The 14,752-nt window shown below is 38.7% G+C and overlaps 1 protein-coding gene across 6 annotated transcripts in view; it reads left to right on the top strand.

Moving 5' to 3' along the window:
- Positions 1-14,752, top strand: part of SPAST (spastin) — a 34,500-nt gene that overhangs the window by 18,257 nt on the left and 1,491 nt on the right. For 5 of the 6 annotated variants that reach the window (XM_040611983.1, XM_040611984.1, XM_040611979.1 and 2 more), the window contains 12 exons: positions 109-296; positions 1,306-1,439; positions 1,763-1,856; positions 3,445-3,519; positions 4,733-4,804; positions 5,326-5,401; positions 5,937-6,028; positions 7,796-7,875; positions 8,663-8,705; positions 9,342-9,421; positions 11,985-12,055; positions 13,936-13,976. In XM_040611983.1, the coding sequence (XP_040467917.1) occupies positions 109-296; positions 1,306-1,439; positions 1,763-1,856; positions 3,445-3,519; positions 4,733-4,804; positions 5,326-5,401; positions 5,937-6,028; positions 7,796-7,875; positions 8,663-8,705; positions 9,342-9,421; positions 11,985-12,055; positions 13,936-13,976 (1,046 nt within the window). Of the gene's footprint in view, positions 1-108; positions 297-1,305; positions 1,440-1,762; positions 1,857-3,444; positions 3,520-4,732; positions 4,805-5,325; positions 5,402-5,936; positions 6,029-7,795; positions 7,876-8,662; positions 8,706-9,341; positions 9,422-10,209; positions 11,933-11,984; positions 12,056-13,935; positions 13,977-14,752 lie in introns of those variants that run through there. The other variant, XM_040611985.1, reaches the window with a different exon arrangement.

Genomic DNA, 14,752 nt, shown 5'->3' on the forward strand with positions numbered 1-14,752 from the left:
ATTCTGCTATAATACTGTATTATGTGTCACCAATACTATCTTCAAGTTGAATTGACAGTAGAAGTATGACTGCTGAAAATGTTCTCATGACATTGGTTTTCTTTATAGAAAGTGGAGCTGTTCCAAAAAAGAAGGACCCCTTAACACACACGAGTAATTCCCTTCCCCGTTCAAAAACTGTTGCAAAAAGTGGATCCACAGGCCTTTCAGGTCACCATAGAACTCCTAGCTACAGTGGAATATCATCTTCTTCTGTGTCTAGACCAGCATCTAATCCTGCAGCTTCGACTCACAAGGTATGGTAAAGATAAATATACCAGTATACATGTGGAAAGTCAATGTAAAGTCCAAACCAAACTTTGGATTTACTGCCTTTATTGCAGTACTGTAGTAGCAGGAAGTTGTTTTTTTTTAAAAAAAACCCCACAACTCTAAACCCCTACATTTTTGGCTAAGCCTCATGAGCTAGGCTGCAGAGTGGAATTTAGGTATTGGGTGGCTGCATGGGCAAGTGGATTTAAAGTGTAATCACAGTATTAAATAATAGTTGTTTTGAACACTGCATGGGAAACTGAGGAAGCTTATCTAGGAGAAAAATAAATGTTACTCCTAGTATGTAAAAGATGGAGAGAAGAACCCTCCTACTCCAGAACTATAGATACTTCTCCAGGCAAGTGCGTTCTATTCCAAAGCACGCATGCATGGGTTGTATTACAACCACATTGAAAAGCAAGTTACGGTTGGATCGTGACTGAAAGACACTTACTAGTCTTGTACTAATAAGACAGAAGAATGCTGAATTTCTTATGACTGATCTCTTTCCTTTCCGTCCTGATCTCCCCACTGCTGCTCCTGCAGTAAAGTAAAAAGAAGAGCAGAATGGGCAGAAGATAAATGTAACTAAATGTTGTTGCTGCTATAATATGAGGGCTTTTAGTGGCCTGTTATTGAAATAGGACAGCAGTAGAAATTCTTGCTTATAGGTATTGAGAATCTGAAAGTTTGTGATGCTCTATTTTTAGAGTATGCTAGGGGAAATGTTTTTAAATGTAATGAATTAGCTTTAAAGCAACAAGAACAACAAAACAACAGCCCCACACCACTGGAGTCTTAAGATGTTCTGTCCATGGTTGAATATGATAGTATGATGTATAGCAAAATACAGCATCAGAATATCTGGTATTTGCTAACATACTAGGTTTTACTGGAGCAAATGAAGTACTGAAGTAATTTTGTTAACAGTATGTTTTAAAGGTATTATGTTGGTGGTTTTTTTTGTTTGGCTTTTTCCTCCCCTGTCTCCAGGCTGCTCCTAAAAACAGCAAAACAAATAAGCCTTCTACTCCTACCACTGCTCCTCGAAAAAAGAAAGACTTGAAGATATTTAGAAATGTGGACAGTAATCTTGCTAATCTTATCCTGAACGAAATTGTTGATAGGTAAGTCTGAAGAAAAGTAGGCTTTTCAATGCAGAAACCCAGTTTTTCCGGTCAGCATGGTCTTGGTCTACTTGGAATGAATTTAGTACTTCTAGTTTGTTGTGGGAGTTCTGGGGATTATTTTGGGTGGTTTTTCTCTGTTACTGTGGCAGAAAGATGAAAATTCAAATAAAAAAATGCTTATCTTCTTAAATGCTTAGCAATAGAAGTTGTAGATTTCCTCAGAAGGATTCTGTAGAATTAGTCAAATGCATTAAATTAGTCAGCTGCAGCTGAAAGAGTATCTCATTGTTAGACTAATTAGTATTCCATTTCTTTGTTAGTGGGCCAGCTGTCAAATTTGACGATATTGCAGGGCAGGAACTGGCTAAACAAGCTCTGCAAGAAATTGTTATCCTTCCTTCTCTTAGACCTGAGGTAAGCAAGCCTGGTGTTGTTATCAGTCGGTGACAGAATCAAAGAAATGTATCGTGCTTCACACATGAAATGGCGATTCTTGAATCCTGTCTTTACTGGTTATTGATTGCTATTGATAGCTGTGTGGTGATAGCCATCTAGGAAAAGGAGAATGGAGAAGCTGTGTATCAAAATACTGCCATTAAATTACTAGTCTTCTGGTTAGTCAGTGTTGAAGAAAGTGACTGAGGCAAGAGCTCTAAAAAACCCCACAAACAGCCAAAACCAAACCAGGAAACTACAAACCCCTAAAAAATCAAACCAAAACCAGCCTGAAAATTTGTGAGGCTGACTGTTCCAGATAGCTGTAGCTGTGTGTCCAGCCCTATGTAGACACATAAAGGATAAAGCCCAGAACTGGAAGAGTGAAACAAATGAGACTTGTTTAGGTGAATTAAGTTATGACATGATCTGATTTGAAGAATATTTAATTGGCATTGTGATCATGTTGTCTGTGTGGATGTTGGTTAGACTTTCTGAATAGTCTATTCACGCCAGGACAGGATGCAAAGTGTAGTGAACAAGCAAGTAGTCTGAGTTGTGTAACATTTGAGGGCAGATTTCCTCGTTACTTGGCTGAGTGGAAATTGGTCATTCAGTCTTTTATTTTATTTATCATAGGTGGTACCTCAAGTACTGTAACTGCCTAGATTCAGATCTGGTCTATATACTGCTGGGATTTTCTGAGCCATTTTGGAAAAAAATTAAATTGGTCATTTTCTAAAGCTGGACTTGCTGCAAGTTGCTGGACTCTTGCAGGAATTGCATGCAGTGATTTACTGCAGTGCTGATTGTTAAGCAAAATTGCTGTTTGTTTATTTGTGGGTCTCTTGTCCCGTTGTTGGGTGACTAGAGTTGCTGTGTGGTCTTTCTCTTTCCTTTAATGCAGTTTCTGGTTTTGAAGCATTGCAGGGAAGAAACCCTAAACCTGCTATAACATCACAGGAATACTAGGCCTGAGGAAAACAAAGCTTTGGCATCAAATACGGATGCTCTGGTACTCTTATGCAGGAAGAAAATGACACTGTACTGTCTCTGTTACTACAGTGCTTTAGTATGTCAGGTTTGTTGTTCAGTAACATTAATACAATGAGCTGGGTGGGAAGGACTTCTGAGATGTGAGGCTTGGAGTAGTTATGGCTCTTTTCTAATAACAGCTGGTGTTTTCAATAAGGTTGTCCTCATGTAATTGTACTACTACATGCCTGCATTCCCCCCTTCTTAAATGGAATTGATGCTCTAAACTTGTCAGGCTGGTCTGTCTTGTGGAAAGTGTTACTGACTTTTATACTGCTTTCACAGTGTGTCCATGTGCACAGAACGAACATAACATAATTTAACTGTTGTGTGGGAAACAATAGTGACATGCATTAGGTCAAGTTAGTAATAGAACGTTGTTTTCTAAAAACCTATGCTGTTGTAGCACTGCTGCTGTTGCTACCACTGCTCATTAGCGAGGCGTTCCTTGGTCTTAAACTGTTTCCCTACAAAGGTAAATCAACATTTTCTTTAAGTCTTTGAAGGTAACTTATGATGATGTACTTTTCAGTTATTTACAGGACTTAGAGCTCCTGCACGTGGTTTATTGCTGTTTGGCCCACCAGGAAATGGGAAGACAATGTTGGTGAGAAAATTACTGCATGCATGAGTTGGTGGGCTTAAAATGTAACCATGAGGCATGGCTTTCAGTTCAGGTGTTGCAGTAATAAACTGTATATTCTTCCTGCGTTTGTGTTATGGTGTCAGTTAAATACAGAAATGAAAAATTGTTCTTAACTGTGGATTTTATGGGGGAGGGAATTGTTAAACTGTTCTCTATTTAATTCTTTTTGATATTTTGAAACTTAAGCCAGCAAGTCCTGTTGTGAGGGAGGGTAAAAGTAACATTTTGTGTACAGCAGTGATTAATCATAAATGGTCTGCTCTCTACTAAAACATACTAGAAGTGTGTTTTTGGGAATGGGGAGAGGGAGCACAGTAGCAAGAAGGAGGGTTGTCTCACTTCCACACTGCTGCGCAAAGAGCGTAATTGCTGTGGAGCTGTCTGGCTACCGCTTGCACATTTCAGCCTGATGTGCTATATCTGGGGAACTAGAGTGAAATGGCTGTGCATCAGCCAGGAGCATTGCAGCTGAGCCGGGCATATCATCCTGCATCACATGGCATGGCTGCAGCTGCACACTCCCTTTGCTGATAGTGAAGCGGCATCAGCTCTGAAGTGCAGGAGTGTGAACGCTGAGCAGCTCACTTGGGGTCGTCTGTTGTGGTTTACGTAATGGAACATAACTGCTAATCACTCAAATTAAGCTGTATAACCAGGGTATCATAACTTCTTGAATATGGGGAAACTCTTCAAGAAGTGTGTACTCTGTATTCTGGCTGAACTGGTACCTTGCTTTCCTCTGAAAACAGTTCTTGCGTAGATAGGGTAAGGATCAAGAAACCCCCATAATTCTAACTTTTTTGTGATGTGACCCAACAGCTGCCCTAAATTACCCTAAATTAGTTAAAACTGTTTCAGATTTCTAATCAGGATACATTGAAAGGAGCTGCAGACTTGTGTTCTTCCATGAGCAAGTTGTAGTTAGCTGTGGAGGTGATATGATGAGAGAAGTCTAAGGGAGTCTGGAAACTTCTGTAGTTTGATTGCTTTCTGTTATTTGTAAGTGGCCTGTACAGAAGTCTTCTGTAGCAATCTACAAGGTGTTCTTTTTGAAGGAATGAAGTCTTTTTGAAAGACTTGTCAATCAGGACACAAGTGCTAGCTACAGAAGCAGTGTATGTGATGTTTTAAAAAGTATTTTTTTTTTCTTTCCCCTTTTCTCCCCCTCTCCTAGGCCAAAGCAGTTGCTGCAGAATCCAATGCTACCTTCTTTAATATAAGTGCAGCGAGCTTAACTTCAAAATACGTAAGTAGCAGCTGTAAATTATATTGGCCTGCAAACACATGTGCTGTAATTGGGGATTAAGGCCAGAGAGACTTGATGAGTCCTTGATAACTGTTAGCCTATAGTGAGTGTAAAATTTTAAAGAAGTGACTTGTGAAGTAAAAAACTTTGGTTTGTGCTTGTGATAACTCAGTGCCAAAGGCTTTTGCAGTTAAGGATGACCCTGGCTGTCACATAAATGAGTGATCGTGGGTTTTTTCTTATTTAAAAGTAAATTAAGTAGGTCCCAGCTCCCTTTCACTCTGGTAATTTCCGTGCTGAAATATCTTGATAACTCAATTGTGATCATAAGTGAAGTTGTATGTTTCTTGTAAGACATAAATATAACATGGTGTCATATGTAATACTAAACTAGTGATTATCTGTGTATGAATAGACTGAGTGTGGTTGGCTATCAGCAAGATTTCAGCAGGCCCTTATCTTAGCTCCCTTGTAATAATGCTTTCTAAATCCCCTCCAAAAACAGTTTATTGTTGTTTTAGGTGGGTGAAGGGGAGAAACTGGTGCGTGCACTATTTGCAGTAGCCAGAGAACTTCAGCCTTCTATAATTTTTATTGGTAAGACTTTAAATGTTGTTTATTTCTGTGTATTTTCTTGAATATTTTGACTTATTAAATTGGATTCATTAGGCAAACTTTTTTGCATAATTTCTGCAGTGCAGAGCGTCTCGGGTGTGACCTGCTAGCTGATTGGTAGTGCTATACAGGTCATGTTAGATTACTGTTAGGGTATTTAATTGGTGTTAGTAGTGCGAAGAAATGCCCTCAAAACCGCAGCTGCTATATTACCTTTATAGAGTAAGTCCATTTACGTATTAAACTTCAAACATAAAAATGGGGTTTGCTTGCATTGAGTTGCAGTTTATTATGAACAGGACTTCTTTTTTCCTCTCATCTGTACTTGCTGTTACATATTCAAAGGACAGCATGTTATACAGGCTTTTAAACTTGTGTAAACTTAGATCTGTCTGTCCCCTAAGGAGTGAAGATCTGATCTCTCTTACTGGAGCCTTATATTAGCAAAAGAACTTAGGCAAACGTGAAGACTTTGATGTTGTATACTTAATTAAGATCTGTTTCTTTCTTTTTTCAGATGAAGTTGATAGCCTTTTGTGTGAAAGACGAGAAGGTGAACACGATGCTAGTAGACGTCTAAAAACAGAATTTTTAATAGAATTTGATGGTGTAAGTATTTAGTCTTGGGTATTGTTTGATTTAACTGAATTGGCTAATGTAGTGGGTGTCAGTACAAGCTACAGATGAAGCACAAAGAGGGTTTGGCTCTGTCCACCTCCCCCGCCCCCCCCCCCCCCCCCCCCCCCCAACTTGGTTGGCAAACAGCTTTTTTCTGTTGCTGTTAATTTTTCACCTTCTTACTATAGTATTCTGGAAAATTCAGTCTGGGGTGAAAGGTAGTAATCTGGAGATGAGCTCAAGTAACAGGTTGAAAGACTGTGGACAGAGAAGAAGGGGTAACAAATGGCAATGAAAAAGGAGCTGTGAGAACAGATGTTCTTACAGGGCAAGAGGGACACTGGAGGGCTATGCAGAGCTGAGTCCTTGTTTGGAATTGCATGGTTTGGTGAAGCGCATCTCTTCATTCTGGCAAAGTAAAAGAAGATTAAATGGCTTTTAAGTAGTGTCTTTGGTTTTTAAGGGATACGTGTCACAAAAGCATGCACTGTCAAGGTAAGGTGAGACTTGACGGGTGAGGATTTCAGACTAGTTCACATCAGAGGTATACACAGCTCTGATACATCAGAAGGATTAATTTCTGTGTTAGTATGCTTTTTATTGAACTATACATACTTTTTTCTTGGCGCCATGACTTAGACATGACAGGGTACAGCAAGAATATATTTAATAGCATGTATGTAATACCCAGGAAAAGGAACTGGGTTTCCTAGTTGGGAGGGGAACAAATGAATATCTGAAGTCACGTAGCACCTTTTTTTTTTGTATTGAACAATCTTAGTTATATTCCACTGGCACAGTGGTGAATGTGTGCTACATTGATGAAGCAATAGTAATGAGGTACTGGAGTAGAAGATAACTATATATATAGACAGTGGGATCGGGAAAAACTTTTCCAAAGTAGGATGAATCTGGACAAATAATGCAACATGACAATGATACGCAGAAATTATTACATATGCGTGCAGTTTTTCTTAAAATGAAAAGGGGAAAATTAAACCTAATTATTAAGCTAGCAAACTTGGGATTAAGGTGTAACTATATCATATTTTGTGGAACTTTTTGGACTCGGTAAGGCAGTGATAAAGTCTGTGAAGGATTGGATATTAGGTGAATAATAACACATCTGTGATAGCCAAATGTTTTCTTTGAAGTCTGGAAGCTGTAAGTCACCATATTTTTGAGTATAAAATCAAGTCTTGCAGTTGAGCGAATTGGGGGAAAATAACTGTGTTTACTTTTGAATAGCTTTTCATTTTTATTACCACCTTCCTGCAAGACCCACATTAGATGAATCTGATCTGATTTAGTGGTTCTGGCTGCACCGTAGTCTAAAGTTTTGATTGTTTCTTTCTCTGTAGGCTTCAAAACAATGTTTGGTGTTAAAACAGACAACAGCAGAAAGTCTCTAGCTTTTTAAACATCATTATCTCTCGATCACTAAACTTCGGAGAGCTTTTTGTTTTCTCCAGCATTTTAACGTGCAATTCCCTAGCAACATCTGTGCTCTTGCAAGGCTCTTTTCAAGCAACGTAACTTAGGCATAGCGTCCTGTGTCTTTGTCCCTCTTTTTGTTTGTTTTCCTTTTTCCTAGTTTGACATTACGTATATCTAAAGAATGTTTTAAAGCGAACTGCATGGGGAGAAAAAAAGAAGCATATACAGTAAGATCCCATTAGTGTGCCAAATACATGGCAAGTCTCTAACCGGTTTTGTTGTATTACTACTTGATGTAAACTCAAATCCTTCGTTATATAGGTGCAGTCTTCTGGAGAGGACAGAATACTTGTGATGGGAGCAACAAACAGGCCACAGGAGCTTGATGATGCTGTTCTCAGGTATCAACATGTCTCTGGGTTTGAATACAATAGTATGATGTTCGTTATGAAGAGCAGGTTTTGTTACTTAATGTCTCTGTTATAAAGTTTTGGAATAAGTAGCAAAAGCAGTTTGGTGAGGTTATATAATGTCTTGAAGGTGCCTGTCTCTTCTCTTTTGGGTTACATTTACACAAGCATGATGGCCTTGAAATTGCCTAAACCGGCAGTTGAGACCAAGTCAGCATTTTATACCCTCTTGCATCTTAATATATTGCTTTGTAATTATTTGGACCTTAATGGCAGGATGAAGGAGGAAATTTGGCCAGTGAAATCCAGTATTTCTTCTCTGTGAATATTGGACTGATGTCCCATGCAATTACAGATCTTGCAGTAGATTTGCCTTAGGACTTTTTGTGCTGCAAGTTCTCATGCTTTCTCTTCTTTTCATTCTTGATTGAGGAAAATGGGTGTCAGCGCTGCCTGAGCAAACAAAACACATCTTTAATGATTTCAAAGACTCTGTACAGTGAAGAGATGCTTCATTTCGTTGCTGGTGGTCAGTGGTATTTTTACATTTAGAGTGTTTTCTCTCTGGGAGGAGTCTTGTAACTTAAAGTAAGAGTAAGGTGACACCAGTGGCTTCTGTATATTGTTTGTTTGTTGGTTTTGTTTGGCTGATTGTTTTTTAAATCCATAGTTCTACTCGCTAGAATTTGAAATTTTGACACTTACCAAACCAAATGTTAGCTCTGTATGTGCTAAAAAGTTCTAAGTGTGTGTATATATGGTGTTTGGTTTTTTCCAGACGATTCACCAAACGGGTATATGTGTCTTTACCAAATGAGGAGGTGAGTGCTGTTATCCATGCGTTTTCTTCATTTTAAGATCAGTTTTATTTAAAAAAAGAATATAAACTCTATTTCTTAGGGTGTTCTCCACTTGCCCTAGTGGATGATTACAATTCTGTGAGTTAACTTACGGCCCAGCTTGGCAATTGATACACTGTGCTTTAATTCTGGCAAATATCTCAAGGTTTTTTATTTTTTTCATATGTGCTAGTAGCAAATCTGGTAGTAGCTATTCTGTATTTCTTGGCTACTGAGGTGTTGCTCTCATACTGACAGGCACGGACAAGTCTGAAGTAGGGCTTGCAGGAGCACATTTGGTTGGATGGAGAAGAGTGTTTATTGCAAAAGATAAAAGTAGCTTTCTTTAATGTCTTTCAGCTCAACAGCAGATTAGGGCTTTTGGTGAGGATTCTAATGTATTTTTGAAGGGGTTTGACCCTTGATCTCATTGTTGCCAAATCCCTATCTCTTTCCCTGGAGAGATGATGGTGTACAGTCAAATTACAAAAGCACTGCAGGCAAGTTTAAACTAGTGAAGCGCGAAAGATAACCTGACAAACACGTAGTTTTGTGGTTGCAATTTTAAGTGTGCTGTGAAGAAGAGTTTTATATCTGATAAATGTATCTTCTTTTCAGACAAGATTGATTTTGCTAAAAAATCTTCTAAGCAAGCAAGGAAGTCCATTGACCCAAAAAGAGTTGGCGCAACTAGCTAGGTAAGTTCTGTAACCATACTAAATAAACATACTCATCTACTGCATTCATTCAAAATGTAACTAGCGTAAATCATCAGACAGTGACAGTACTCGCTGGGAATGAATTGCATGCAATTTGGGAAGCTGGTGTCCCTTTGGGCTCTATGAAAATGTTTTTATATATCATATATATAATCTCACCACCTGGCTGGGTTTATGTTGTTGAAACACACTCATCGGTGCTGCTCTTCCTGAGGAGGGAGGAGGATGCTTCTCTCCACCTCTCCCCCAAGCAGTCCAGCACTTCTGCCTGATGCCAAAAGGCAGTACCAGTTCTATACTTGGCATGCATTATCAAATCAAAAGTAGCTTTTCTTTGCTGGTCCATTGCTAGGTTTGTTGAGGATATTACCAACATAGCAGAGCAAGTACTGGATAATTTTAGGTTCTTTTCAGTTTCATATTTGACTGGAAAAATGTGGGTTAACTGCTCTTCCTATTGTGAAACTTTGTTGGTTTGTTTTTCGTTATTAAGGTTGACACAGTACTGTTTGTCATCCTCAAATTAAATGTAATGAGTGTAAAGGAAATTAGACTAAAAAGCAGGTAGAGCACCTAGGGCAGGAAGGAATGAAAACAGGGTGTGAGCTATCAAAAATACACAAGCAGACTTACTTCAGTCTCCATTTCTATTTGTGGTAGTACATAGGAGGTGAGTACAGTATTGGATGTAGCATTTGCAGTCTCTTAGTAACACTACAGAAATTTGATGTATAATCCAGCAGAATAAATTCTCTCTGTACTTGCAGGATGCTAGCTTGGGCCTATTTAGGCTACAGTAATAGCTAACTGGAGGAAAAAAAAAGTGTCTTGGATTCTAACTGGAAATTTATGAACGAAATTATAAGTGCAACTTAAGTACACTTTTTTTTTAAGGGTTTAGAGGAAATATAAAAGTTGAGGGTCCTGCCTGCTTAACCTGCCATATTTGTTTCAAAAGAGATAGGTATTTAACCTTCTTCATGATCATGCATTCTTTTGCTCCTCTGCAACTTTTTCTATAAACTATAACAAAATTAATGATGTCCAGAAGACTAGGCTATGAAGCTCTGCTGCTGTAGCTAGCTGCTGTGCTCTATGATCTGGCTGGGGTTTTTGGTTTTAAAATTTTTCTTTAGGCAACCTTTACTACTTCTTTTCACTTTTGTTGGCAGTGTATATTGCTGGCTTCTTGGTTCAGTGGAGACCTTTAATTTGCAAAGTATTGGTGAACTTGGAAATTAAGTCTACTTCTTGAAAAGCTCCCATAAAGTTTAGGTCCTTGGTTTGACCTCTTGTTTTGTTTTGTTATGGTTCTGATGATTTGAATGATCTGGGTGTCTGCCAGTCTTATAATAAAAACCAAAGCAACCCTAGACAGTTCACTTATAGCATACCTGCACGTTTACACTATATTATTTCCCAAATCGGTGGGAAGGGTGTGCAAGACACACTTACAGAACCAGTTTCCTTCAGAGTAAGGACCTGACCACTATATTTCCCTTCCAAGATGAATTAGAATTCTTACTTCAAACTGTGTGACGTGTTCTGGCTTCTGCAGATAACTGCTGAGGTTGTGGCTCAGGCCATTGCAGCCATCTCAAGTCCCTCAGCTGGTTCTTGGTCATTAGCAATTCCAGGTTTAGGCTTTAATGTTGGAATCAGTTGGCGAGTCACCGTGCTATGCTAGAGATAATTTTCCTTGTGTAAATTATCCGAGGCTGTTTCAGTATGCTGCTGCAATGCAGACTGTAAATCCAGTGAGCAGAGAAGTTTGCCAAGTACTTTGAGAGTGTAGTCTATCTGTTACCAAACCTTCCATGCAGGGAAAAAAGTGTCCCACCAGAAACGCTGCTGTCTGTACTGTAACTCCCTAAGCAAAGTGGTGCTGCTATTCAGATTTGTATTTACTCTTCCAAATTAGTAGAATTTTGTACTCCCTGGAGTCCCCGGGTCAACGGCTACCATGGATTTCCATTAAGGGCAGGCTGCAAAGCTATTGTTTATTTTTACAACCAAACACCACTGTTAGATTTTTAGTAATGCCTGCTTTTGCCCTTTGGCTCTGATGTCAGTTACAACTGCATAGTTTTATTCAGAAAACTGGTCATGGGATCGCATTGTAATACCTGTGTGGTGTATTGGATTCCCATTGCATTGATTGGGTTGAAAGAGCAGGACAGCTGAGCTTTTGGTTTTGTATTAATTTATGACAAACTAGTTGGTAGGGCGTTCTTGTAACAAATAGTAAATGTGGTTGAGATGAGTTTTCATCTACAAATCCAAGTTGGTTGCTGTCTTTTTCCTTTTCCTAGAATGCTGTTGTGGATTTTAATATCTGTGCTTTAAATTTGATCTCGGAAAAATTTAAATATAGATCGCTTATGCTGAATGCGCTTCTGATATATTAAATTTGCAAAGCAACATAAAAATAATACTACTTCTGATTAATTATCATTTTAATTGTATGCAATTAAATTGATGGGGTTTGAAGCATGTTTGGTTTTTTTCTTCCTCCTTTCCCCGGCTTTTTCCTTTGACAAAGAATGACAGATGGATACTCTGGAAGTGATTTAACCGCATTAGCAAAGGATGCAGCGCTGGGCCCTATTCGAGGTAAGCTGCATAGCTTTTTATTTAAGTGTGGAAAAGAACTCAGTGCCTTTGATATTAGAGATGCTGTATTTTCCTACATCTTTATAATTCTTAAACCTCTGAAATTAAGCTTTTTAGATTGGATTTTTGGTCTGTTCCTCATAACAGTCCTATACCTATAAGACTGACCTTACAGAAAACCCTTCAGTACCCCTCACCATGTGGAAGAGACAGTTTTTGTGTCTTAAGAGGAAAGCAGGGTGAAGTGGTTTTTGCAGATTTGTGTTTTGGTTTTCTTAACTAGTGCATCTTTCTTAGTCTAGTGTCTGTTCTGTTGCATCTAAATTATTACTCGAATGGCAGTCTCTGACTCTTACTTGTCTTTATAAAGTGGACAGATCTCCTTCAAGTCTGAAGGAAAGAAGTAGCGAAACAGAAGCAATTTTTGTTTTGTTTTTTTTTAGATATGGTTTGAATGGCACAGCTTTCTTTAAACTCTCTTTAATGTCAAATTGTGATCCAGATGACAATTATGATTCAAGTAGAGTTTTACCTTTATTTATTTGTTTTTCCTCTGATGTTTCCAACTCAGAAAACCCAGTTTTAATGCAAACTGAATACTTTTTTCAAGCACCCTGCCCCTTTGTTCTGTTTCACTAGCTAGTTATGGGTCCAGTAACCACATATGAAGGGGCTTTGTTTTGTAGAAGTCAGTAGTGGGGTTTTGTGAAAAAAAGATAGTGGTGAATTGATGCTAGTTTTCTGGTTGCAGATATTTTGTCCTACCCAACAGAAAGGTACTAAAGGCAGCCAGAGCAAAAGTGTTCTGTAGTATCAGCCTATTATGTGTAAATGAAAGTTGTTGCAACTCTCTCAAATGATTTATGGGGAGGAGAGGTCTGTACATGTTTTGGGTGTGTGTGTTACTTTTTTCAATTGATTAAAAAACACTATAGCATGCAGTTTTGCCAGTGCTCTGTCTCTTTGAAAGCAGCTGCTAAAAGTAATGTTACTTTACCAACTCACTTCGAGCTGTTGAGATTATGGGGTACATCTTCCAAAACCCGGCATAATAATTGGGAAGCAGAACTGCATTAAATAGCTCTCACAAGAAACATCATGTCTCCTAAGATTTTGAATATATTTATTTAGGGTGGTTGAACTTACAGTGTATGCATTTAGGTATGCAGGCTTTACTTTGCTGACAAATCACTTCGCATGCAAGTCCATTTTGAGTAGAGACTATGAAATGTTTTTACCTATTTCTTCCACCTGCTCCTGGCATCCATATAAAACAACCTATTTTTTTCAAATTTTTTTTAATGTCAGCCTTTCCAGTCCTGCCTAGATTCTTTCTTGCACCCTCAGAGCAAAACATTTGCTCTAATATGTTGATACCATAACAGTATTGCAGGAAAAAAAAAAAATGGCCAAGTACATGGGAATGATTACATCCCACCAGTACTGTGCAGGGCAAGAAGCACTCCTGTATGGCCTGCCTGATTTTATTTCTGTGTTCTTGGCTGATGGTACCTTTCAGTTTCATGAAAATTGTGCGTTTGAGGGGTAGGGGTGTTGTAGGTGCCAGGAATAATGTGGGGAAGGCAGCTCTGTTATGCTTGTGTGCTGTTACCCATGCTTCAGGAAGAAGTAGTTCTGCTACCACTTTGTACTGTATCTGCAGCGTTGAGTGGGAGCAGCCTGCTTGAGGAGCTGGGAAATGTGGAAGAAGGGGGTGAAAACATGATGTACCTTTTGGTACAGGAGATTATGTTGAGGCAGGGAGGTGTAACTTTCAGCTCTGGGTTTTTTCAGGATAAAAGTGCTTTTAACATGCTTTTGTTGACATAAGTGATGAAAGTTTTCTTAAGAAACTCACTGGTCTCCCTTTATATTTACAGAATTAAAACCAGAACAGGTGAAGAACATGTCTGCCAGTGAGGTATGCTGTTCTAGCAGTTGTATTTTCTTCTTTGAATAGAATGCATGCTCACCAGAAGCTTTTAAGATCCCTTTAGTATCACACAAAATACATAGCATAATTTTTGGGGGTTGGGGGATATTACACTTTTTGCTTACTTCTTCATTGAAGAAAATCCTTTACAAATAATGATAGAAAAGAAAATCTGTCCTCAGGTGTTTGAGTTAGGTTGTGTAGTGTGTTGGTTGTCAGCCTTAAGAGCACCTCTTTCTCTGATAGTAAGGCTCTGCTGTTAGCTTCAGCTGACTGCTCTTTTCTTTTGCACTGAACTGCAACATGATCTGTTACCTATCAGATGATGTCAGAGGCCTGGCTTCTATTTTGTTGTAGTGTTACTCCCTCAGAACACTCCCAGAAGTATTATGTCAAATGATTCATTTTATTTCTGACCCCCCTGCTCTATCTTTACATGAAGCAAGGCAACTTAGGGAGAACCTCTGAGGGATTTTAACAGATTTGTGTATATGTATACTTACTTTCTTTCATGTCAACCATCATAAAGCAAAAAAAAAAAAAAATTCCTCACCACAAATTGCATCTGTAAACCTCAAAAAAAGAAGAGGTTGGTCTTGCGTATAAAAGTTTCTGTTTAAATGTGTGTGCAAAACACAGTTATGTAGGGGAAAATGAAGGAAAACTTAATTCCCCTGTTGCTTTCCGTGTTTAGCCTGAGCTTGTGGCTAAGGCTGTAATAAGCTGAAAGGATTTTTTGCAGGAAGACGATAACATCTGTGATG

This window comes from Falco naumanni, chromosome 12 (genome assembly GCF_017639655.2).
Source record: "Falco naumanni isolate bFalNau1 chromosome 12, bFalNau1.pat, whole genome shotgun sequence".
In the NCBI taxonomy this organism is placed as follows: Eukaryota; Metazoa; Chordata; class Aves; order Falconiformes; family Falconidae; genus Falco; species Falco naumanni.